Source organism: Kogia breviceps, chromosome 8, assembly GCF_026419965.1.
Source record: "Kogia breviceps isolate mKogBre1 chromosome 8, mKogBre1 haplotype 1, whole genome shotgun sequence".
Lineage (NCBI taxonomy): Eukaryota > Metazoa > Chordata > Mammalia > Artiodactyla > Physeteridae > Kogia > Kogia breviceps.
Window position 1 is genome coordinate 54,686,271 of NC_081317.1, and position 26,472 is coordinate 54,712,742.

A 26,472-nucleotide genomic window follows, 5' to 3' on the forward strand; every position below is an offset into this window, starting at 1 on the left:
TGTTGAATTTTGTCAACAGCTTTTTCTGCATCTATTGAGATGATCGTATGGTTTTTATTCTTCGGTTTGTTAATATGGTGTATCACATTGATTTGTGTATATTGAAGAATCCTTGCATCCCTGGGATAAATCCCACTTGATCATGGTGTATATGATCTTTTTAATATGTTGTTGGAGTCTGTTTGCTAGTATTTTGTTGAGGATTTTTACATCTGTATTCATCAGTGATACTGGTTGGTAATTTTCTTTTTTTGTAGTGTCTCTGTCTGGTTTTGGTATCAGGGTGATGGTGGCTTCGTAGAATGAGTTTGGGAGTGTTCCTTCCTCTCCAATTTTTTGGAAAAGTTTGAAAAGGATGGGTGTTAGTTCTTCTCTAAATGTTTGGTAGAATTCACCTGTGAAGCCATCTGGTCCTGGACTTTTGTTTGTTGGAAGATTTTTTTTTTTTTTTTTTTTTTTTTTTTTTTTTTTTTTTGTGGTACGCGGGCCTCTCACTGTTGTGGCCTCTCCTGTTGCGGAGCACAGGCTCCAGACGTGCAGGCTCAGCAGCCATGGCTCACGGACCCAGCCGCTCCGCGGCATGTGGGATCTTCCCGGACCGGGGCACGAACCCGTGTCCCCTGCATCAGGAGGCGGACTCTCAACCACTGCACCACCAGGGAAACCCCTTTCTTGTTTCTTGAGGTAGCATTGTATTACTCTAAACTTCCCTCTTAGAACTGCTTTTGCTGCATCCCATAGGTGTTTTTTTTTTTTCTCAACATCTTTATTGGACAATAGTGTGTTAGATTCTGCTTTATAACAAAGTGAGTCAGCTATACATATACCTATATCCCCATATCTCCTCCTTCTTGCGTTGCCCTCCCAGTCTCCCTATCCCACCCAATCCCATAGGTTTTGGATTGTCGTGTTTTTGTTGTCATTTGCCTTTAGGTATTTTTTGATATCCTCTTTGACTTCTTCAGTGATCTCTTGGTTATTTAGTAAGGTATTGTTTAACCTCCATGTGTTCATGTTTTTTACGTTTTTTTCTCTGTAATTTAATGTCAGAGTTGTGGTCAGAAAAGATGTTTGATGTAATTTCAGTTTTCTTAAATTTACTGAGGCTGGATTTGTGAACCAAGATGTGGTCTATCCTGGAGAATGTTCCGTGTGCACTTGGGAAGAAAATGTAATCTTTTGTTTTCAGATAGAATGTCCTGTAAATATCAATTAAATCTGTCTGACCTATTGTGTCATTTAAAGCTTGTGTTTCCTTATTAATTTTCTGTCTGGATGATCTGTCCATTGGTGTAAGTGAGGTGTTAAAGTTCCCCAGTAGTACTGTGTTACTGTCGATTTCCTCTTTTATAGTTGTTAGCAGTTGCCTTAATGTGTTGAGGTTCTTCTATGTTGGGTGTAGATATATTTATAATTGTTATATTTTCTTCTTGGCTTGCTCCCTTGATCATTATGTGGTGTCCTTCCTTGTCTCTTGTAAGATTCTTTATTTTAAAGTGTATTTTATCTGATACGAGTATGCTATTCCAGCTTTGTTTTGATTTCCATTTACATGGAATATCTTTTTTCATCTCCTCACTTTCTGTCTGTATGTGTCCCTAGGTCTGAAGTCAGTCTCCTTTAGACAGCATATATATGGGTCTTGTGTTTGTATCCATTCAGCAAGCCTGTGTCTTTTGGTTGGAGCATTTAATCCATTCAAATTTAAGGTAATTATCGATATGTATGCTTCTATTACCATTTTCTTAATTGTTTTGGGTTTGTTTTTGTAGGTCCTTTTCTTCTCTTGTGTTTCCCATTTAGAGAAGTTCCTTTAGCATTTGTTGTAGAGCTGGTTTGGTGGTGCTGAATTCTCATAGCTTTTGCTTGTCCGTAAAGCTTTTGATTTCTTCTTCGAATCTGAGTGAGATCCTTGCCAGGTAGAATAATCTTGGTTGTAGGTTCTTCCCTTTCATCACTTTAAATATATCATGCCACTCCCTTCTGGTTTGTAGGGTTTCTGCTGAGAAGTCAGGTGTTAACCATATGGGAGTTCCCTTGTATGTTATTTGTTGTTTTTCCCTTGTTACTTTTAATAATTTTTCTTTGTCTTTAATATTTGTTAATTTTCATTACTGTTTGTCTTGGCATGTTCCTCCTTAGGTTTATCCAGCCTGGGACTCTGGGTTTCCTGGACTTAGGTGGCTATTTCCTTTCCCATGTTAGGGAAGTTTTCAACTATAATCTCCAAATATTTTCTTGGGTCCTTTGTCTCTTCTTCTGGGACCCCTATATCCAGATATTTTCTCGGGTTCTTTCTCTCTCTCTTCTCCTTCTGGGACCTCTATAATGTGAATGTTGGTGTGTTTAATGTTGTTCCAGAGGTCTCTTAGGCTGTCTATATTTCTTTTCATTCTTTTTTCTTTATTCTGTTCCATGGCAGTGATTTCCACCATTTTGTCCTCCAGGTCATTTATCTGTTCTTTTGCCTTGGTTATTCTGCTATTGATTCCTTTTAGTGTATTTTTCTTTTCAGTTATTGTATTGTTCATCTCTGTTTGTTCTTTAATTCTTCTAGTTCTTTGTTAAACATTTCTTGCATCTTCTTGATCTTTGCCTCCATTCTTTTTCCGAGGTCCTGGATCATCTTCACTGTCATTATTCTGAGTTATTTTTCTGGAAGGTTGCCTATCTCCACTTCATTTAGTTGTTTTTCTGGGTTTTTATCTTGTTCCTTCATCTGGTACATAGTCCTCTGCTTTTTCATCTTGTCTACCTTTTTGTGAATTTGGTTTTTGTTTCACAGGCTGCAGGACTGTAATTCTTTTTGCTTCTGCTGTCTGCCCTCTGTTGGATGATACTACCCTAAGAGGCTTGTGGAAGCTTCCTGATGGGAGGGACTGGTCAAGACAACTTTTGAAGAGAGAAATTTAATCTTTCTTTTGTGTTATGCAGTATTTACTTACTTAATTGAACTCGTATATCTCTCTTTGTAGCAGTGTTTTTGTTTGTTTTTCTTTTTTTTACTCATTATAAGTGATATATGTATAAAAGTATTAACAGGGTGCCTTTAAAACACTTGAATATAGTGGAAAAATTAGCTTATAATCTATCAGACTAAATACATACAAAAGTGGTTTTAAATTAACCAGTTTAAATTTGTTTAATTTAAAATCTTACATGCCAGCAGGGAAAATTCAGCTTGATTCTAACTTAATCAGTAATATTTATCTAAATAAAATACATTATGTGAAGGCAGATGGTAAGTATGGAAGAAAGATGAGAAGTCATGTTGAGGCTGACATGGCAGTAGAGAGAAATCTGGCAGATATAAATGAACTGAGGCTTTCAGAGGTTGGCTTTAACAAATGTGGGTAGGAGTGTTTTCTTAGGCCTTTGTGTTTGGATGAAATCTCTCTCAAGCTCTTTGTTCTGATTCTGTGGTCACCAAGCTGCTTTGGGAGTATTAATTTGGCTTTTTAAAGCACTTTGTCACTGGAAAAGGTGAGTGCCCTCCTCAGGAAGTAATTATTCATTAATTCAGTGAGTATTTATTGATCACCTGCCATTTGCTAGGCATTCTTCTAGATATTATGGACTAGAGCACTGAAGAAAACAGGCGGAGTCACTTTATGGAGCTTCCAGTTTAGTGAATGTGAATATTCTTATTGCTGAATGTATCTTTGATTGTAGGCTTAATAGGTTAGGTTGGTATGAAACCCATTAAGAGTTTTCATAGCAGTCTCTCTTGAGTTTGGGTAATGTTCAGTTTTCCCTGAGTCCAGTCAACTTTGAGCCATTGAGAAGGTAAACTTTCTAGATTTGAAAAATCTGAGAACCAGATCCTGGATCTTTGTGTGTTCACCAAAGATATGCCATCCTGTGAGATCTTTAGATGGCCAGCCAATGCGTCTTCCTTTGGGGAAACAACTTTACTTTGTCCTGTGAGAAGACACAGACACTAACACAAATATAATTAGTGTATTTCCCCTCCTCTTTCCCACTTAGGTAAATTCTTTTGAGGCATAACATACATATAAAAATGTACAAAAATCGTAAGTGTGAAGCTTGACAAAATTCACAAAGTGGACACATCCATGTAATCAGCATCCGGTTAAAGAAACAGAATGTTACCATCACCCCAGGATCATTGAGCCCTCTTTCATTCATGACCATTTCTTTCCAAGAGTAAACACTATCCTCACTTCTTTTTTTGTTTGTTTATTTGTTTAAAATTTATGTATTTTATTTATTTTTGTCTGTATTGGGTCCTTATTGCTGCATGCAGGCTTTCTCTAGTTGCTGCAAGAGGGGGCTACACTTTGTTGTGAAGCGTGGGTGTGGGCTTCTCATTGCAATGGCTTCTCTAGTTGTGGAGCATGGGCTCTAGGCATGCAGGCTTCAGTAGTTGTGGCATGTGGGCTCAGTAGTTGTGGCTTGCGGCCTCCAGAGTGCAGGCTCAGTAGTTGTGGCACACGGGCTTAGTTGCTTCGCGGCATGTGGGATCTTCCTGGACCAGGGATCGAACCTGTGTCCCCTGCATTGGCAGGCGGATTCTTAACCACTGCACCACCAGTGAAGCCCTATCCTCACTTGTTATGCTAAAGATTAGTTTTGCCTGTTCTTGAACTTTGTGTAAATGGGGAGTGTATAGAATATATTCTTTTTTTTTTTTTTTTTTTTTTGTGGTTAGAATATAGTCTTTTGTGTTCAACTTCTTTTATTCATGATGTTTTATCCATGCTGTTGTATGTGTTCATTCTCATTGCTGTATAATGTTCTATTTTATGATTATAGGAAAGTATACTTTTTTTGTTGTTGTTGTTGTTGTTGTTGTTGTTTGGTGGTACGTGGGCCTCTCACTGTTGTGGCCTCTCCCTTTGTGGAGCACAGGCTCCGGACGCACAGGCTCAGCGGCCATGGCTCACGGGCCCAGCCGCTCCGTGGCATGTGGGATCTTCCCGGACCAGGGCACAAACCCGTGTCCCCTGCATCAGCAGGCGGATTCTTAACCACTGCGCCACCAGGGAAGCCCGAAAGTATACTTTTTATTCAAGGTAGTTCTTCGGGTTGATTGCAGTTTTTGAGTATTATAAATAGGAGTGCTTTGAACATTCTTGTATGTGAATTTAATAAACATAGATTAATATATGGTTTTCAACATTTTAACTTTTGAAACTTGAGTGACTCTTAAAATTGATGTGTAGTGTTTTCATTTTCTCCTGAAAATCTTTTTTTTTCCCTGATGGCATCTCAGAATATAGGAAATGCTAATTGCACCTCCATAGTATAAGGTTTCTTAGATACGTTTTGCAAATCATAGTGGGCTAGATTCTCCTGAGAAATTCTTGAGTTTTAAAGTGCCCTTGAAAGTAATATCAGTGCTTTTAGACTGTTAAAATAGTTAGTTTTCTTACCAGAAGCCATTCCAGCGATACCTAATTTGTTCCTAGGAATGAGCATATATTTGTATTTTATATATCTTTATGTATAGATTATATATAGACTTTAATAATTTGTTTGTCTCTGTTTTCGAAGGTTCGGTCTTTGTGGGCTTCAGTGAATGAAACACTCATGGTTTTGGAAAAAGAGAGAGAAGTTGTTAGTTCAGTCCTTAATGTTGTTAACCAATATACTTTAGATGGAACTAATGTTGCTATCAATATTCCAAGGCTCTTACTTGACAAAATTGAGAAACAAATGTGTCAGGTAAGCATTCGATAATTAAGGGAACTTTGAGAAAACTCCCTTTACATAATTTTTTAATATATTGTATATTTTTTTCTTACAATGTTTTTCTACTGTTTTCAGAATTTACCTTTGTGAATATATCTGGTAAATCTTTCATAAAGAGGGGTACTGTTAAAGGTGTTTATATTCACATCTATCAACCTTTATTCATTGTCTGTACCTTGTATGGCGCTACATCATATAATGTAGAGAGTAGAAGGTAGTTAATAGGAAGATGATACGATACCTAGTTCTTTTTTTTTTTTTTTTTTTTTTTTTTTTGCGGTATACGGGCCTCTCACTGTTGTGGTCTCTCCCGTTGTGGAGCACAGGCTCTGGACGTGCTGGGTCAGCGGCCATGGCTCATGGGCCCAGCCGCTCCACAGCATGTGGGATCCTCCCGGACCGGGGTACGAACCCGTGTCCCCTGCATTGGCAGGCGGACTCTCAACCACTGCGCCATCAGGGAAGCCCTGATACCTCGTTCTTTATAAATTCTCAAAGAGAGCACCAATGATCTCCTGAAAGCTAAATTTCTTTTTAAAAACTCTTCTGTTCTCTTGTTTTTCTTTCATTTTGATGCTATTAAGTGTTTTAAAGTTTTTTTCTTCCTTTAGCTTTTGTGACCTCAGTGTCTTTGCCTTCCTTTTGGTGTTTCAGACTGCTGTCTCCAGTTTTCCACTGGTTCCTTTTTCTCTAACTTTTAAATGAACATGTTCCCCATGGTTCCTTTAATGCCCCCTTTTCTTTCCCACGTTATAAATCCATATGTATTTTCTTACCCAATTCCATGCCTTCATCAGCCTCCTATACAATAATATTACCAGATTGGTATTTCCAGTCTCTCCCCTTCAACCCAGACTACATCAAATTATTTCCACTTGCTTATGGGACATTTCCATCTAAATAGCCTACATTTTTTTTTCTTAGTAAACTTAAAATTTTTTGAGCATCTCCTATGTGCCAGGTATTATTATAGTGAAGGGGATATAAAGATAAAATATTGTTGTGACCCTGAAGAGTTTTCACTTTAATAGGTAACATGTCAGGCACTTCAAATTCAGAGTACATAAAAATCAGGATCTGTAAACTCAGATTCCTACAGGGGCTAGGCAGGTAATACTATATAAATGAAGTATGCTAATTATGTGTAACAATAGGGGTAAAGTAGGAAAAGATTAGATATGGTAACTAATTTTGTGTGAAATCTGTGATTTTAAAAAATATTAGCAACTAATTCAGATGATTTTAAAACATTGGAACTGTGCAGGCCAAATAAACATGTCTAAGTTTGGAATCAGCCTTTAGGGGTCCTTTAATTTGCAACTTTCGGTAAAACATGAATTCATGATCTTTCTCCAAACCTGATCTTTCTCCTCAGTCTTTATTTTGCTTTCCATTTATTTGCATTTCTTTTATTCTAGTTTCAGCTTTTTTGCATGATATAAAAATGTAGCATGGTGTGTTAATTCTTCCACGGTAGTTTTTTTGGGGCCAGAATTATTTACATAGTTTTATTTTTGGGTAGACATTTGTTCTTTTTTTCCACTCTTTTAAGGTAACCTTTTTATGTAATAGTGAAAAATGTAAATATATTTTTGTAGCATTTTATTATGTTAACAATCTAAATATAGTACACCACTTTTTTTTTTTTCAGTTGCACATAGGAAATGTTTATGAGGCTGGAAAATTGAATCTCTTAACAGTTATTCAGTTATTAAATGAAGTCTTGAAAGTAATGAAATATGAACATTGTCAGGGTAACCAAGCACGACTGACGGTAGACCTTCACTTCCTTGAAAAAGAGACCAAAGTTCAGAGAGAAAGATTGTCAGATCTGAAGCATATGAGGTACACTAGAATGGTTTTCTGTTATTTCATTGGGGCAGGAGTAGGGTGGTTTTGATAATTTCTCAGCACAACTCTTGTTTAGTTAACAACTCAGTAGCTTTGGCAAACAAGTGTGAAAATTTTACTCGTACTCAAAAACCTTATGTCACCAACTTCTAGAGAGACACATGAAGTAGCAAGGAAAATTAATGTAGTTTTCTTTTGTCTGGAGTATATTATTTGCCCTGATTGATAATTCTTTATCAAATAATTCTGACTTTTCTCTAGATTTTCTTTTGTAGGGTCTACTAATAAAACTAGGTTTCAGAAAAATTGTTTGTATTGAGCAGAGTGACCAGGAGGTATGGGTACTCTTTAGAAATGGATAGAGAGTAGGAGTAGAGTTTCAACTTGAGTTCAGAACCAGGAAAAAATTGTATGGGGTTGGCCAAAAAGTTCGTTTGGGTAACATCTTTGGGAAAAACCCGAACGAACTTTTTGGCCAACCCAATATTTTAAAAGAAATGGAGTATAGATATATGATTGCTATTTGGTGTTAAAAGGAAAGAAGGTATTTTAGATTCTGAACTCTCTCAATGGGAGAGTTTATACAATTTAGGTGTGCTGTATTGGTTGAACTTTCAGTTATACTTTCTGCCTGTTCTGTATGAGCTATAGTATTCTTACTTCAACACTTTTTCCCAGTGCTTCTTTTTATATATTCATGTTTTGAATGAAGTTCTTTTTTATGCTGTTATAGGTATAAAATAAAAGCAGATCTCACAACTATAAGACATTCTATTGTTGAAAAACAAGAAGAATGGCATAAAAATTGGAAAGAATTTCTCGGCCTGTCTCCTTTCAGTCTAATTAAAGGTTGGACTCCAGTAAGTAATATTGACTTGACTTTTGGAGAGTGGTTTAATCTCTTGCAAACTCTTGATTTATCATGTTACAAATGACCTGGAAATGCTATATGTGTGTATGCTTGTTATCTTTTCATCTGAGCCTGAAGTTCAAATATTTTGGTTTCTGTGATTTTTCTAAATACATATTAGAATGTTCATTAAGCTGCTGTTGTGATATAGTTTTAGATTTAGTGGATTGTATTAAAAAGAAAATGAGATCGGGGAGAAGCTGGCGCTGAGGCTCAAGTCGCCTGTGGGGGCTGAGCCAGCCGTCTACCCGTGGCCGCTGCTGGTCTACGACAAACCCCAGGATGCTGCTCATGAAATCATCAAGACCATTCGGCTCAAAGATTTGGAAAGAGATATTTAAGCAGAAAAGGAATGCGTGAAGGAGAAATGGAATCTCTTGCATGAATTTCTGCAGACAGAAATAAAGAATCAGTTATGTGACTTGGAAACCAAATTACATAAAGAAGAATTATCAGAGGAGGGTTACCTGGCTTAAGTCAAATACCTTTTAAATACAGATTTGTCCTTGGAGAACGGAACTCATGCTTTCAGTCGGGAAGTGAATGGATGTGTAGAAACCGGGAGCCAGGCAAGTGGTAAGGACTGCACAGTGGAAATAGCAGAGAAAAACAAGTCCGCCAGATCTGTTTCCAAACTTTGCATGCCCAGGAGAAGCAAGTCCGATGGAGAAACAAAATCTGAAGTCTCATGTAGTGCCAGGATTACAAGGCAAACTACCAGGCAGACCCCATCACATCTCATTTCACAAGGGGCCCTGCCAAACGGAAGCCTGAGGAAGACCCTGAAAAAGCAAAATCAGATGATTCTGTCGATGAAGAAGAAAAAGACCAGGAAGAAAAGAGACGTAGAGTTACATCCAGAGAACAAGTTGCTGGACCGCTCCCTGCAGAAGAACCGGGAAGAGTAAGACCAGGAACACACGTGGAAGAAGAAGAAAGAGATGATAAAGTAAAGCCTGGTCACCTCCAGGAAGAAAAGAGACTCAGAAGTCAAACCAAAGGACTAACACCTAAACAGAAATCTAAGGAGCCAGACAGATGCGAGGCCCGGAGGAGCTCAGGCTGAAATGAATGAAGGAGAAGACAAAGATGAAAAGAGGCACAGAAGTGAACCCAAAGATCTAGCTAGCAAACGGAGACCAGAAGAAAAAGAACCTGAAAGAGTAAAACCACAAGTTTCTGATGAGAAAGATGAGGATGAAAAGGTAACAAACACACATGGTAAACAAAACAGCTCGACATGGTAAAGTTCACTGTCAGAACGAAGGGACCTGGACCATCCTCCGGGGGTCTGTGCATCCCTGAAGATGCAGAACATGAAGAACACTCAGTCCCCTGTGCAATCTAACAGCTCTAATCCACATGTCTCACCCCAAACCTAGGACACTAGACCTAGTAGAGCAGGAAGCAAAAATATGGTAGGACTCCTTGGAATGGCTGAGCCTTTGATCAAAGACCAAGCCCCACAATCCCTATGAACACACTGAGAATTTAGTTTGTTGCAAAGCACTGCTCTGAGCTTCACAGCTATGGCGGGAGGTGGTGGTGGGGGAGGTGGGAGGAGTCTCCATGGGACACACCCCAGCTAGAAGTCTGAGTGGCATTTAATAAGTGACTCAAACAAGGACAATGTACAATCCCCTTTTAATACTTCTGATCTTGGTGAAGGGCAAGTCTCACTTTGTTGCCAGTGCATCTCAAACCTTTCCCTGCAGTTGATTCATCTTACAACAAAGACAACAGGATTTAGGTCCAGAGTTTTTGGCTGGTAACAGTAAGGATTACAACTTAAAAAAAAAAAAAAAAAAAAAAAAAAAAAAAGAAAAAGAAATTGAGATTTTCCTCTTTATTTTAGGTACTATTACATTTGAGGCATAGTTGGAGGGCAAAGTAGCCCTCTTGTTCTTAATATCATACTCCTAGTTTAAAAATAGTTACAGGATAATTTGTATGTTTGCTAATTCTTTCTTCGTTAGGGAAAAAAAATCATCCATTCATAGATTCACTTAGTATTGTTACTGTGGTACTGAGTAAAGTGTGTATTTTTCAAAATAACAAATTCTGTGTTTTAAGGCTGTGGATCTTTTACCACCTATGTCTCCCCTTTCGTTTGATCCTGCCTCAGAAGAAGCATATGCGAAGAGTATTCTTTTGCAGTACCCTGCTTCACTTCCAGGTTGGTTATTTATTTTTTTCTCTTTTAAGCTTCCCTCTCATTAACATTTCTCACTATGATAACAGTTCTTTTATAAACTTTCATGGTTTTTATCCCAGTTATTTACTGTGGTGAAATAATTAGCATTTTGCTATGAAATAACATAGCATTTCAGTCATATGAGCCTCAGTTAACATAAGGCTTTTTGTTTCTCCTTTCTTTCAGTTGCACAGCTTTTTACTTTGCACAGTGTTTTCAAGGTTTATCCAAGTTGTAGCATGTATCGATACTTCATTAATTTGTTTGAATACATTCTGTTGTATGATTGAATTGAATTTGTTGATCTGTTCGTCCTTTGATGGACATTTGGGTTATTTCCACCATTTGGCTATTATGAGTAATGCTGCTATAAATATTCGTTTACGGGTTTTGTGTAGAAGCCCACAATTTTTTAACATGAAAGAATAGTATAGTAATTACCTGACTACTTAACTGTTGCTTGTTTCAGCTGTTGAGATTTTTGCTTTAAATGTGTATGTTTGCTAAACCATGTAAGTCTGAGGCCTTAACACTTCACTTTTAGTGTTTCAGCATGCATTCCCATAAAAATAAGGACTTTTTCCTCTTTAATTACCATACTAATATTACACCTAAAATTAATAATTATCTCATTCAGTTTCCTCAAATATCATACCATTATCACACCTAAAAAATTAATTTCTCTACAATATCTAATATCCATTTCATACTCAGTTTCACCAATTGCCTGGTACTTGTGTACAAGAAGTTTTTATTGGATTCAGTAAATGTAAGGTAGATAGGAGGAGAGATAAATGAATAAAAAATATATGAATTATGTAGCCAATCTGGAGCAGGTAATAAGTATAGGTCACAGTTGAGTTTAGGCAGGCCATCGGTCATGGCAGCCGTTAGCACAGGACTTAGGAAGAAAAAGGATGAACACAGCTAGGATAGGTGATTGGTTTGGGAGTCAGGTGTATGTGGGGAGGACACTAGTTGGGAAAGATCATAGACCAGAGAGCAAGGGTCAAGGATAGGCACCAGCAGAAGAGTAGACACAAAAGACTGCATAGTTTGACGAATGAAAAAGATCTTCAGATACAGAGCATTGCTTATGGTGATAGAATTACTTTGATAGTTCTTGGCATATTTTGGTTACCATTGTGTTCTCACTTCAGCTTGGAAAGGGCCTTTGTACTCTTGGCATACTTAGTTTAGGCCCTGTGAAACCATGAAATTGTCCTCACGTCCATTTGGAGATTTCTATGTCGCCTTCAGAGTGAGGGAATATTTGTGTCTGTTTATGAAGTTTAGTTAGAAGTCCACATTTTAAAAGTGTTGGATAGGAACTTTGGGGGTAACCCTTTCCTTCAGACATTGCACAGTTTGTACTCTTGGGATTCCTTTTTTTTTTTTTTTCCTCTAGAGCCTTGGTCTGGGCTGGGGAACCTCAACATTATTTTATACTTTTTGTAGTAAACCACTTTACTTTGCTTAAAGTAAAACAGCTTTTCCCCTCCTTTACCTTACATATTACATCTTTCTGGAAGTGATTTTTCTTTTCTTTTCTTTTTTTAAAAAAATTTATTTATTTTATTTATTTATTTTTGTCTGCGGTGGGTCTTTGTTGTGGCGTGCGGGCTTCTCTTGTTGCGGAGCATGGGCTCTAGGTGCACGGGCTTCAGTGGTTGTGGCATGAGGGCTCAGTAGTTGTGGCTTGCGGGCTCTAGGACGCAGGCTCAGTAGTTGTGACGCAGTGGTTTAGTTGCTCCACGGCATGTGGGATCTTCCCAGACCAGGGCTCGAACCCGTGTCCCCTGCATTGGCAGGCGGACTCTCAACCACTGTGCCACCAGGGAAGTCCTGGAAGTGATTTTTCTTTTCAGTAGTTTTTAAAAATTATATTTCAGCATATTAAGTACAGGAATATTATAAATACCTGTTTACTGAACACTCTTATCAAATCTTTGCAGTATTTGCTTTAGCGTTTTTTTTTTTTAAGTACTAGTATAGTTAACCCTTGAGTATCCACCCTTCCTTGAGTATTCTTTTTTTTTAAATTGCAGTATAGTTGATTTACAGTATTATTTTATTATTTTTTTTTTTTTTTTTTTTTTTTTTTTTTTTTTTTTTTTTTTTTCGTTATGCGGGCCTCTCACTGTTGTGGCCTCTCCCGTTGCGGAGCACAGGCTCCGGACGCACAGGCTCAGCGGCCATGGCTCACGGGCTTAGTTGCTCCGCGGCATGTGGGATCTTCCCGGACCAGGGCACGAACCCGTGTCTCCTGCATCGGCAGGCGGATTCTCAACCACTGCGCCACCAGGGAAGCCCTACAGTATTATTTTAGTTTCAGGTGTGTAGAGCATAGTGATTTTTTTTTTTCAGATTATATTCCATTATAGGCTATTACATCATATTGGCTATAATTCCCTATGCTATACCGTAAATCCTGTTGCTTATCTATTTTATGTATTAAAGTAGTTTGTATCTGTTAATCTCATACTCGTTTGTCCCTTCCCCCACTTCCTTCTCCCCTTTGGTAACTGTAAGTTTGCTTTCTGTGTCTGTGAGTCTGTTTCTGTTTCTTATATAAATTCATTTGTATGATTTTTTAGATTTCAAATATAAGTGATGTCATATAGTATTTGTCTTTCTCTCTCTGACTTATTTCATTAAGCATAATATTCTCTAGGTCCATCCATGTTGCTGCAAATGGCAATATTTCACTCTTGTATGGCTGAGAAATATCCATTGTGTGTATGTGTGTATATATATGCCACATCTTCTTAAGCCAGTAATCTGTTGATGGCACTCGCGTTGCTTCCATGTCTTGACTATTGTAAATAGTGCTGCTATGAACATTGGAGTGCATGTGTTTTTTCAAATTAGAGTTTTCGTTTTTTCCACCCATATACCCAGGAGTGGAATTGCTGGATCATATGGTAGTTCTATTTTTAGATTTTTAAGGAACCTCCATACTGTTCTCCATAGTGGCTGTACCAATTTACATTCCCCCCAACAGTGCAGGAGGGTTCCCTTTTCTCCACATCCTCTCCAGCATTTATTATTTGTAGACTTTTAAATGAGAGCCATTCTAACAAGTGTGAGGTTGATACCTCATTGTGGTTTTGATTTGCATTTCTCTAATAATTAGTGATGTTGAACATCTTTTCATGTGCCTGTTGGCTATCTGTATGTCTTCTTTGGAGAAATGTCTATTTAGATGATCTGCCCTTTTTTTTTTTTTTCCCTTTTTTGTGGTACACGGGCCTTTCACTGTGTGGCCTCTCCCGTCTCTCCCGTTATGGAGCACAGGCTCCGGACCCGCAGGCTCAGCGGCCATGGCTCACGGGCCCAGCCGCTCCGCGGCATGTGGGATCTTCCCGGACCAGGGCATGAACCCGTGTTCCCTGCATCGGCAGGCGGACTCTCAACCACTGTGCCGCCAGGGAAGCCCTGTTCTTAAGTTTATAAATAAAATTTCTCTTATCCCCCAACATGTTCTTTGTAAATGTTTGTTTTTGAACCAGGATCCAAGGAGGGTTTACTCATTGTATATGGTTGTTTTGTCCTCTTACTGACTTTTATTCTAGGCTAATGCCCTACCCCTTAAAAAAAAATGGCATAGATAGAAATTCTTTTTAACAGTCATTGTGTGTGATTTACCAGTACATTTACCGATTTTTTTGGTCAATATTACTTTTGTTCTATTCCTTCCTTTTGAGAGGTATATCTTGAACTATATCTTTCACTTCTTTTAGTGACAGACCCTGAATAGTAAGATCTCTTAGTCTTTCTTTGAAAATGTCTTTATTTTTACTTACGAATGATAGTTTGGATTCAAGATCAACAGTTATTTTTCCTTGGGACTTTAATAATATGATCTCATTGCTTTCTGCCTTCTTTTGTTTTTGAAACATTTGCTGTCAGTCTAATTGTTATTCATTTGTAGGTAATTTTTGATCTCTGGTTGCTTTTAAGACTTACTTATTTTTGTATTATGCAGGTTCATTGAGCTGTGTCTAAATGTAGATGTTTTTATTTAGCCTGTTTGGAACTTGTGTGTGCTTATTCATTGTGAAGGCTCGTATCTTTCTTCAATTCTGGAAACATATTCACTAATATCTCTTGTAATATTACCCCCCCTCTCTCATTCTTTTGGTCCTTTTCTTTTATACCTCATATTATTGGGACTTCTAATTCTGTCCCCCATATCTCATAACTTCTCATTCATATTTATAACCTCTTTGTAACTCTGTACCTGCATTCTGCGTATTTTCTTTATATCTCTCTATGGTTCACTTCATTATCTCTTTTTTTATGTTTAATCTCCTTTTTGACCTGTCCATTTAGTTTTCATGAATGTATTTTTTATTTGCTTCTTTTTCAAAACTGCCCATTCTTTTTCATGGTGTCATCTTCTTTCATTATGGCCCCTGTTGTTTCTTTTTTGTTGATCATTTTAAATGTACTGATTTTTATCTTTATCAATTTTCCCAATATCTCTTCATTTCAGGTGCTTCTCCTGTATGCTCTGCCTGCTTATGTTCTATTGAAATATTAATATTAAAATATTTGAATGAAATCTCAACTTCAGTGGGTCCCCCACCTCTGGAGGAGTCATGTGGGCCCAGGATTGCAGAAGGGTCTCTACAGAGTGGCCAAGAGTCCCAGGGATTTCTTTTGAACTAGACCAGTTAATGTCTTTTGTTTGGGATTCCTAAAACAAGTAGCCAGTATAATTATGGATTTCACACCTCCTTTTGAGTAGGCTAGGTTTTAGATATCTTTCCTTCCTTCCTTCTATACTTTTTTTCACCAAGGAGTCCAGGTAGAGAGCAGGCTTTCCCTGTCCAGTTGGCAGAATTTTTATAATCCCTTTTTAGAGGCAGAGCAGTCTTTGCAGTGTCTTGTCTTATGGCCGTCTCTCAGATCCCAGCCTGAGAGGCCTGAGATGATGTTTCTTGTTACCATATAGGCATTTAAATCTCCTGTGTTCAACCCCTGGAGCCTGCCTCATTGAGCCCTTGTTTCTCGGTTTACATTTACCCTGCTTGTTGTGCTTTCCATCTTTGGTTCTGTCATGTGATGATTTTTATTCTTCTGGGCTTTCCTTTTTTCTTACATTTTATTTAGTAGTTGTAGTGTCTTTACGGTAGGAGTTAGTGTCTGCTTTAGTTTCGTTTGCTTTGTAGTGGTGAGTTCAGTTTGTTTTAACCTCCTAAATGCATTATGACTGTGCCCTCCTTTGCTATCTTTGCATCTTAAGTTTAGTTTCCATCATTTCTTGCATGTGATTGTGTTCTAACTAGCTACTCTGCCTCCAGTAGTCTATCTGTTCTATATTCCAAATGTCTATCAGTGATCTTCCTGTAATGTAAATATGATCCTTTTCATCTCTTGGTGTAATACCCACCAGTGGCTTTCTATCACCTATCACCTTTGGAAAAGAGAAAAAGGCTCTAGATGCTTTTCCACTTAGCAACTTTTACCTTACAGACTTTCTTTCATACCAGAATAAATGTGCATGAACTCTGCCTACCACCACCAGATGGTGTTTAAAGTTGTGTATCATCATTTTTATTTTTAAAAAATCTAACTTTAAAACATTTAAAAATTATAGTTGATTTACAGTGTTTCAGGTGTACAGCAAAGTGATTCAGTGATCTGAAATGGAACATATATATGTGTGTATATATATGTGTATATATATATATATATATATACATATATATACACACACACACACACATATATATATTCTTTTTCAATTCTTTAACATTATAGGTTATAACAACATGTTGACTATATCATCATTTTAGTTAATGGTTGTCTACTAAGTTTGTGGTATAGTTGTATTTGTGCTTATTTTTGGAATGTTTTATAAATAACAGTAACTCCATAATTAGTAGGTTCAAAAGCATAGGGTATTGAGAATGTTATGAGGTGGCATTATGATGAATTAAAAGGAAAACTTTACATAGTATACACATTGGCTTCTTATACAGCAACACTTTGGACACATGTATAAATAGTGTTTCAGAAGCTAACATGTTGAAAGAAGAGGAGCTCCTGGAATATCAGATCCTTTGAAATATAGCCATGGCTTTTGTCATCAATTTCATTGCCTATCATGCTTCCATTAGATATACCTTATGCTGTGGCACACGAAACATGCAACTTGTTCTCTTAGTACTATCATGGCTTCTTCATGTTCCCCACTCTGGGCTGGGTGCCCTCCTGCCTCCTTGCATTCTATGCATACTTGTATCATAATACTGTATCAGTATACCATAATTCTGTATGTACTTGTCAATAGTCTTTCCTGTACTGACTCCTTGAAGACGGGTCTCCATTTTTAAATTTCTTTTCCCATTGTTAGTACAGTAATGACACATAGTTATTAAATGATATGTTGAAGAATAAATACATAGGTTGACTGATGTCATAGATGCTGGGCTAAAATATACTAAGTACTATAACTTTTTGGCTGGTTTATGTGGTAATTGCATTATCTGTGTACTTAAACATGAAGCGTGGCTATATAATACTTGAGAATTATGGATTGTCCCTTTTTGGGAAACTTTGTGTGAGCTATCTTTCTAGAAAAGCCAATTTATTGTACATATTCTCCATCACTGTCATGCATACTACTTTACACGTAATAATTAAATAATTGTCTTTCCTATTAGCATTTATTTTATTTTTCTGTTTTCTTCTGTTTAGAAGTTGTTGTAGAACTTCAAGAGATCTCTGAATATTAGAATGTACAAACATAATTAAAGAATAATTAATTTTTCTATTCCTTTAGATAAACGTAAGCAACATATCCAGGAAAATGATTGCAGAAGGGCAAGTGATATACTGGAAACTAAATGTGATCTAGCCAACAGGTAAAAGAAATTTGATTTTCATATTGATTTTTTTTTCTCTTAATTAATTTTAGTCCCATCTTCAGCCAGCTTTCAAGCTTCTCCACTGTGAGATAGCTCATAACTTTCTTCTCTTAACCAGACAGTGTTTTTCTACTGCGGATCCACGTTTTCAGGAAAGATTCAACATTTCTGATGCAAGGGCATTTTTTTCCTCTATTCTTATCTAAATGTTGGGACTCATGGGGATTACCTAGTTTTTGAAGAAAAAGACATATGTGGAAATTATCTAATGCAAGTTTGGGAATTTTTGCCTTTTTGTGTCTGGGAACGTCTTTGAAATCACTTGTGGCTGTTGACTAAATCCAAGAGTTTAGGGACTTCTGAGATGATCTAGTTGGTAGTTTTCAGTCTTTGTTCTGCAGTGCCCTCTGGTGCTGTGGGTGAATCAAATTTAACCTGTGACTGTTCCAGCCTTTCCCACTTCAACCTGAGCAGCCTACTCTTTTATTTGTACTGTATATTGGGGCTTTATATGCCACTTGATAAAAAGAGTTCTGTACTTAAAAATTTTTTGGGGGGGAAGACTTCTGATTCAATCTAATCCCAAAATTTAGCATATGAAAAAACTGAACCCAATTAGTTTGTTGTAACTAGGAGTATTCTTACTTTATTTATTGTCTTTTTTCCTCTACTGTCCTATTTATCCCTTAAATAAACTGATGCCAGGTTATAAAAGCAGAAATCTCTAAACTAAATGTGAATGTGTTTATCCCTTATTGAAACTAAACATTATTAAGTAGCAGTCAAACACAGATATGCTAAATAGATTCCTTTGTTATTTTGCTTTTTCTGATTAACCTTTGATTTAAATAGTTGATTTTCAGTTCAACTTCCCCATGTTAATGAGGCACAGATATGGAAACAAAATACTTAGGATAATTCTAAAAGAAAATTCTAAATTTTAAGTGACTTGAGACTCCTTCATTCTGTATACTCTTGATAAGTTAATGAGTTAAAATACCGTAACTATTGTCAAAACTTACATGTGAAATTATGCTATTGGCAGTTTCCTCTGCAAATTTTCTGGTTCATAGGAGGTCAGGATTACTTGTGGGAAAATTTTATTTTTGTTCTTAGATCTGGGTGTGATGTTGAATTTTGAGTACCTAAAGAAATAGAATGAAATCTGCAGTGAAGATCTTGTAAAGTGAAGAAATTGTAAAGTTATTGGGCTTGCTAATTTTACCCCCTTATCACAATTGTTCTTAAAGCATGCCTCTTAGAGGGAAATAGTTGGTGCTTCCCTATCCCAGTTATGTTTTTGGTCTGTCTTTCCTTGAAGGGAGCAGATTAAATGTTTTGATTTAAGGTCTCTTGCTGGACTAAAGACTGATGGAGTTAGTAGATTAATTCACACATCTGATTTTATTTATGAACTCCATTCAACCTCAAGATACTTTTTTTTTTTTTTTTTTTTTTTTTTTCGGTATGCGGGCCTCTCGCTGTTGTGGCCTCTCCCTGCTGCGGAGCACAGGCTCTGGACGCGCAGGCTCAGCGGCCATGGCTCACGGGCCCAGCCGCTCCGTGGCATGTGGGATCCTCCCGGACTGGGACACGAACCCGTGTCCCCTGCATTGGCAGGCAGACTCTCAACCACTGCACCACCAGGGAAGCCCACCAAAATTCTTTCTTGAAGTAGAATTTTGTACTAAGATATACTATCAGAATTCTACAGGAGCCAGATACTCAGCCCCATAGAATTTAATTCAAATAGAATTCTCTTAATATAGGAAAAAATTGTATTAAATAATTTTGACTTCCACATTTATCCTTTTCTAAGCTCTTGGATCTTTTAACTGTCTTTTCATGCTTTATTTTACTTATAGCTTGGGATATTGAAAGGAGGTAGAGGAAGGCTTTTGGTGATGAGGGATAAATGCTTAATGGGAAATGAAAGATTATTACTGCCTAATAGGAGAACAGAAGAGAGGTAAAGAGTTGAGTTACTGGGATATGGAAGTAAACATGTTGCTCAGAATTCTTTACTGTGAAAGGTATTTTGTAACAAAATGTTTCATGTGTAAGGTGGATAGACTGCACTTGAAGAAATACCCTTTTTTGGGCATGTAGTTCAGCTATTATACTAAATATTTTATTTGTAGTGGCATCATTTTACATCAATATCAGTGTAGTTAATTGGGTAATTCATATGTGGATATGGTTAATATAATTACGCAGTTAAAAAACATGAGATGAATATAGTTTTTAGAGTAAGTGTTGTTTGCCCTTTCACGTGTGGTTTTTATTCACAAGTACTAAAATATAAGTAGTCTTCTCCATAAATCTCCTGGCTTGGTTTTGATCAGAGTGAGCTCATGGAGCCTGCACTATACTTACAATCAGAATTCAGTGATTGATGATGCCTTTGCTGTACACTGTGGGTACTACCTTTCTTTGCAGTGGTTTCTGGAAAGGAGGGTTCCATGATATTTCTAGTGGTGGTGATGCAGTTCTTCTAGACCTTTAACCTTTACAGTTTCTCCTTTACTACATTTCAGACATAGGGCAGTATGATCTTGCATGCATTCTAAACAAACATCCTTAGTCTTAGAAATTGAATTCTAATCTCATTTTATTATTTCCTTTCTTTTTTATATTATTTCTCTGTTAATTATAGACATAACAACAACAAATGAAAATAAAAAATAATCAGCTAAAATTTCCAATTTCCAATAAATCACTTGTCAGATTCTTTCCCAAGTTCTTTTTTAGACTTTATTTCCAATTCCAAAGTCTTGTATTCTAAAATACAAAATTTTCTCAACATTAACATAGCATAAATGCAGTTTTTTAAGTGTGTGTGAATGTTTACTTAACATTATGGTACCACTTAAAATAGCTTTTTAACATTTCATTTATTTTTAGACTGTAGGTTTTCCTCAAAATTTTTGCTGCTATAAAAAGCATGTCTTTTTTCTTTTGGTAGTGCTTTTAGGGTTAATTTCCACAGTGGGATCAATATCCTTTTTATCTGGATTTCATGGGCCTCAGTTTTGGCCTGGCAGATAGGTAGAGAGTAAGGACTGAGCCAGGGCTGCTTTGAAGTTGACTTGAATTGAGATATTAACAAGGTGAATAGCATGTTGCCAATTCAGAAATTGAATTGAGAGGAGGTATAGAATGTGGTTCCATTTTTCTCTATTATGAGACCCTGTCCAAGAATGATTCAGATAGAAAAATTTGGTGGCATCTATAGAACCTCGTCTTCAAGTGACATTTATTCATTGATCCATCGTGTGGCACTACCAAGCACCAGGCACTGTGTTAGGACTTGGGAATAGCCTTTGGTAAGATATAGTCCTCATCCTCAAGGAGCTCACCAGTCTTTTGGTGGCATCTTAGTGGCATTGGTCCATAGCTTGCTGGCCCTGCTTCAGAGGGCTTTCTGATCATTTTAATGTCAATTTTGGGGAAGAATGTGGATAAAATCACACTAGATAGTAATCACTAATCTTTTGCCTTAGATATCCAGATTATATCCTGTTGAGGCGAAGTTGAAACTTGAGCAATTTCAGTGATTTTGAATTATGTTTGGAAGGTAGATTTCAAGAAGGGCACATTTGAAAAAGTTTGAAAGGCATATTTGCTATTATATAAAATATCTGCATAGTTGTTAATTTTGTACTTTTCTGTCTATGAACAGAAAGAAAAACACCGGCATGCTTGATGTTGAAGGTGGTTTCTGTGGTAATCCTGCCTCCATTTTACCTAGAATAGAAAAGCTTTTGGTCAGTGAGCAGACCCAATCCATGATTGAATTTGAAGGCACTTTCAAGACGAAGATAAATAAAGTTATCATTACTTTGAAGGCTTAAAAAATTTAATAACTTATTTTGTAATTATAGTGAAAAGATGCATAAGGTTTTCATGTTTACCAAAAGGGGCAAGAGAATCTAAGAGATTAAGGAACACTATCTGTGGAATGCTGCAAATTCGAATTGAATAACCTTATGACTTTACTGTAAGTGTAATGTATTCTCTATAGAAAATTCAGCATAAGAGAAATTGATTTTGGACCTGAAGTATCAAAAGAATCTTACAGTCTCTCCTACAGTGCTTCTGTGGTCTGAGGCCTGAGGACATTATAATAATGTGATTCTAGTTAATTGAATTTTTTTTCTTTAATTTATTTATTTTTATTTGTTTATTTTTGGCTGCATCGGGCCTTCGTTGCTGCGCATGGGTTTTCTCTAGTTGTGGCACGCAGGCTTATTGCAGCAGCTTCTCTTGCTGCAGAGCATGGGCTCTAGGTGCAGGGGCTTCAGTAGTTGTGGCACTCGGGCTCAGTAGTTGTGGCTCACAGGCTCTAGAGCGCAGGCTCAGTAGTTGTGGCGCACGCGCTTGTTTGCTCTGCGGCATGTGGGATCTTCCTGGACCAGGGATCGAACCCATGTCCCCTGCATTGGCAGGCGGATTCTTAACCACTGCACCACCAGGGAAGTCCCTAATTGAACTTGTTTTTACCTTGTACTCAAATTTTTGAGTGTTCATCAAGTCATCCAACCCTTGTAAAAAAATGCTATTGACTTAAAATACATAGTGGGTAAGGAAAATGTTCATAATTTGGGAGGCTGATACACAAATTGGGCTGAAGTACTGCTCTAATTGTCACTATACTTCCCTAGAATAATAAACTGCCTTTTGATGACCGGGACGAATTGAGTGAAATCGTAACGGACAGATACGGGGCAGACAGTTTCTTTAGAATATTCAGATCCATCAAGTGAACGCAATTCTTTCTTACTCATAACTTGGATTTATTAATTTTTTTTCTTTTAGCCCTGCTTCTTTCCTGTTGCAGCCTGTTTCACCATCAGATAGAAACAGTGTTACACTACTTGAAAAGGTACATTTTAAAACAATTTAAAATTAATTCTGACAATACTCACATATGATAAAATATTCTTTACTTTTGTTGATATCCCAATTAAGTTTCTGTTTTCACATTTCCTAGTATGTGCACATTATGTACCATTCCTGTTTACACATTAGTTATTACTTCTAAATGGGAATACTGGAATTTTTAAACTGTGCCAGTGAACATTTAATTTTACAATTATGTTAACCTTTTATAGATTAACATTAATGAAGATCAGGTACAATGAAGATCAGGTACAGTTATTAACGTTTTAACATTACATGTCTGTCTTCTTCAGGACACGAAGTTGACGACTCCTAGAGAGAAAAATGAAACAGTTTCTAAGAAAACACCAGAATTTGATGCGGAGGACTCTTCATCATCAAATATTGCAAAGAGTAGTGCACTTGGAGGGTCTCTGCCAGCCAAAAACAGTGATCCATTCCAAAAAGAGCAAGATCATCTGGTAGAAGAGGTTAGAAAAAGATTGTAATAAGTATACTGAAATGTCATTTTCTCAATGGTGTTGGGGTTATAAGTGAAGTACAGTTAATTATTGATCAGGTGTAATTTGGGAAAGAGGTCACAGACTTAATAAAAATCATGGTTAAAACAGAATTGGTCCTCCCCAAAAGTAGAAATAGATATAAAATAAACTTATTTAGTTAAGATTATATCCATGGTTTAGAACCCATGTCCCATTCTGTAACTATCCAAAAGTATAAAAATAATACATTTATAATATTTTTGGAATTAACCATTAACATAAATTGTTGGATAAATACACCCAATGGTTATACTTATTAAAATACTCTGTGAATGTTATCTCTTGCTTAGCTGAGCTTCCTCTTTTTTTGAATTTTAGAACAAAGACTATACAATATATTATCACCGAGTGAAGGTTTTGTCCTTCTGCTTTTTAAATATTTCAAAAGTGAATAAATACATGATTGTTTATGATCTTGGTTTTCTTAACCAGCTCTGTTCCTTAATACTTTCCTACTTTTCACTGGCAAGTGACCATGTAATACGACTATTGCTGAGTATTAAAGAACTCAGTTTATACAAATGAAATGGTCAGGCCATTCTTTAATGTTATTTTTATTACATATTTCCCATTGTTTGAATTTGGATAAACATGCAGAAAATAAATCAGCTGTTTTACGTTCCTGAGAGACTGAAAGAAAAGTTTGGTTTAGTGCATATTGATTCAGGTATTGGAGTTCCCTCCTTTATCTTGATCCTGAAAAAAGTTAATAAATATTGTCCAAATAAGAGAGCTGGCTGTCAGTCATTTTTCTTGTTTGCAACTTGAGGAAGTTGGACCAGTTTTGTGGTCTCTAAATATTTTTAAATTTCTAAAGTTCTGTTCTTTCGTATTAGTTGATTGACTCTATATTATAGAAAAGATGGTTAGTCATTCTTTTTTTCTTTCCTGATATGGGAGGAAAGGCACATTTTCTGGTTAAAAGAATTTACAGTAGCAGTGGAATGAGATAGGATGGAAGAGGAGAGCCCTGAAATCTCATAAAACTCTGAAAGTAAAGTGAGATTAATTCTCTTTAATAGTGTTTATGACAAGGAATATTTAGTGTTAGAATTGTAAGAAGCCCTCTATTTTCATGGAGGAGGGTGAATTGGAGTCATTTTGATTATGGTTGTAGGCAGTTTCTTTTTTTGGGATTTCAGGGTGCAGAGATTTTAATTTGCTTGTTTTTTGCTTTCTGATTTTATTAGAATGTTGTTAATACAGAGTGCTGTTTTCATATTGTACACTTTCTTTTCTCTATTTTAGAAATGTATCCCTATGTTTTCACTAATTTATATCTGATAATGAGGTTTCTGGCAAAAAAGTTTGTTGTCAGAATGTACTCTGTTTATTAGTAGAGGTGTTACTGTGCGGTGGATTATAATTAAGAACCTGCATGTTTTAGAACCAGTCATTTTAGCAGATATGGATCTGTGAAGCTCAAGAGTGTGGCAGGTAGTAGTTCAGATCACTGCAGTTAGAACTATATCTAAATCTTTCCAAGTGTAAAGATTTCTTACCTTTTCTCTCCTCTGTAACAGGATATCCATTTAAGATAAGGGAGGAAAGGGGTTTGGGGTTTGATTTCACCTTAATAGGATTGTGCCTGGAGAGTCTATATGGAGTGTCTGGGAGCTACATTGTTGAGTTTCTTTTTGTGCTTGTTCTTATCAGGGCCTTTGTTGCATTCTACCAGTGGGCTTGGTAATTTTTGCTTTACTTTTTCTTTTCTGTTTTAGGTTGCAAGGGCAGTTTTATCTGATTCACCACAGCCTTCTAAAGGAAAAGAAGTAATATTAGAGGAACTAATTGACTCTCTAGTTTCCAACCCGTTCTTAACAAGGGATCAAATTCCCCGAACTCCAGAAAACTTGAGTAAGTTAATAATGTTTTTTGTCAATATTTTCTTTCTTAGACATTACTACTGTTAGAACCATGGTCTGACAAATCTTTTGGAAACTCACTTTAAAACTTTTTTCTATATATTTCAGTTTAGTGGCATTGGCTCTATTTGTTTTCATGTGGGGGACTTTTATTGAAATATCAACTGTGGGCACTGTCACTTATATGGCAGTCCTTCAGCAGTATTATTTTGCCCTGGAACTGTACAATTTTTTTGTTGTTTGTTTTACTTGGCTTTTTCATGGAAAATATTTTAGTTGATCACTTCAGAAATATTCTCTGCCTCCACATCTGATCTGTGATCAACATTTATAGAGTATGGAGGCTGTATTCTTCCAGTCAACAACCAGTAGCATCAGCCAAAAACTCTGTACAGAGATCTTACCTACCTCTCCCAAGCAAATCAGACTCCCCAGTACTTTCTTCTTACAACCTATATTGTGTGGGCAAAGTTCTGATATTCTTGTCCTCATGTAGGCACATCATCCTGGGTGAGTGATTAAATATAATTTCCATTATGCCACTAGAAATGACATATCCAAAGTTAAATGGATTCAGTTCAGGTTGAACGTAGCCACTGTATAGATTGGTGGTTGGCAAACTACATTTTGCAAACCAAATCTGGCCCACCCTATGTGTTTTTGTACATGAAGTTGTATTGAACACAACCTGGTTCATTTGTCAGCATATCGTTTATGGCTACTTTCACATTACAGTGACAGAGCTGAGTAGTTACCACAGATAAGATGGCCTGCAAAACCTGAAGTATTACTATCTGGCCCTTTATAAAAAAAAGTGTGTGTGTGTATGCTGTATATATATAAGTGTATATATATATATATATATATATATATATATATAAATAAACAAACAAACATGCCAAACCCTGGCCTAGATGGGTAAGAAAATATCTTTTTTTTCCATTTATTTATTTGTTTGTTTATTTATTTATAAATAACATCTTTATTGGAGTATAATTGCTTTACAATGGTGTGTTTCTGCTTTATAACAAAGTGAATCAGCTATACATATACATATATCCCCATATCTCCTCCATCTTGTGTCTCCCTCCCATCCTCCCTATCCCACCCCTCTAGGTGGTCACAAAGCACTGAGCTGATCTCCCTGTGCTATGCAGCTGCTTCCCACTAGCTATCTGTTTTACATTTGGTAGTGTATATATAAGTCCATGCCACTCTCTCACTTTGTCCCAGCTTACTCTTCCCCCTCCCCATGTCCTCAAGTCCATTCTCTACGTCTGCATCTTTATTACTGTCCTGCCCCTAGGTTCTTCAGAACCATTTAAAAATTTTTTTTAGATTCCATATATATGTGTTAGCATACGGTATTTGATTTTCTCTTTCTGACTTACTTCACCCTGTATGACAGCCATCCACCTCACTACAAATAACTCAATTTCATTTCTTTTTATGGCTGAGTACTATTCCATTGTATATATGTGCCACATCTTCTTTATGCATTCATCTGTCAATGGACACTTAGGTTGCTCCCATGTCCTGGCTATTGTAAATAGAGCTGCAATGAACATTGTGGTACATGACTCTTCTTGAATTATGGTTAAGAAAATATCTCTTT

At 36.7% G+C, this 26,472-nt stretch overlaps 1 protein-coding gene, 1 non-coding gene and 1 pseudogene across 6 annotated transcripts in view; all 3 read left to right on the forward strand.

Annotated features, from left to right (window-relative positions):
- HAUS6 (HAUS augmin like complex subunit 6) overlaps positions 1–26,472 on the forward strand; it is a 46,938-nt gene that overhangs the window by 13,934 nt on the left and 6,532 nt on the right. For all 5 annotated transcript variants that reach the window (XM_067041434.1, XM_059072933.2, XM_067041435.1 and 2 more), the window contains 8 exons: positions 5,518–5,688; positions 7,367–7,560; positions 8,300–8,426; positions 10,550–10,652; positions 17,464–17,545; positions 22,367–22,433; positions 22,744–22,920; positions 24,714–24,849. In XM_067041434.1, the coding sequence (XP_066897535.1) occupies positions 5,518–5,688; positions 7,367–7,560; positions 8,300–8,426; positions 10,550–10,652; positions 17,464–17,545; positions 22,367–22,433; positions 22,744–22,920; positions 24,714–24,849 (1,057 nt within the window). The remainder of the gene's footprint in view (positions 1–5,517; positions 5,689–7,366; positions 7,561–8,299; positions 8,427–10,549; positions 10,653–17,463; positions 17,546–22,366; positions 22,434–22,743; positions 22,921–24,713; positions 24,850–26,472) is intronic.
- LOC136794652 (DNA (cytosine-5)-methyltransferase 1 pseudogene) lies at positions 8,516–9,738 on the forward strand (annotated as a pseudogene).
- Positions 22,152–22,285, forward strand: LOC131762053 (small Cajal body-specific RNA 8). The gene has a single exon (XR_009337136.1). It is a non-coding gene; the product is annotated as a small Cajal body-specific RNA 8 (non-coding RNA).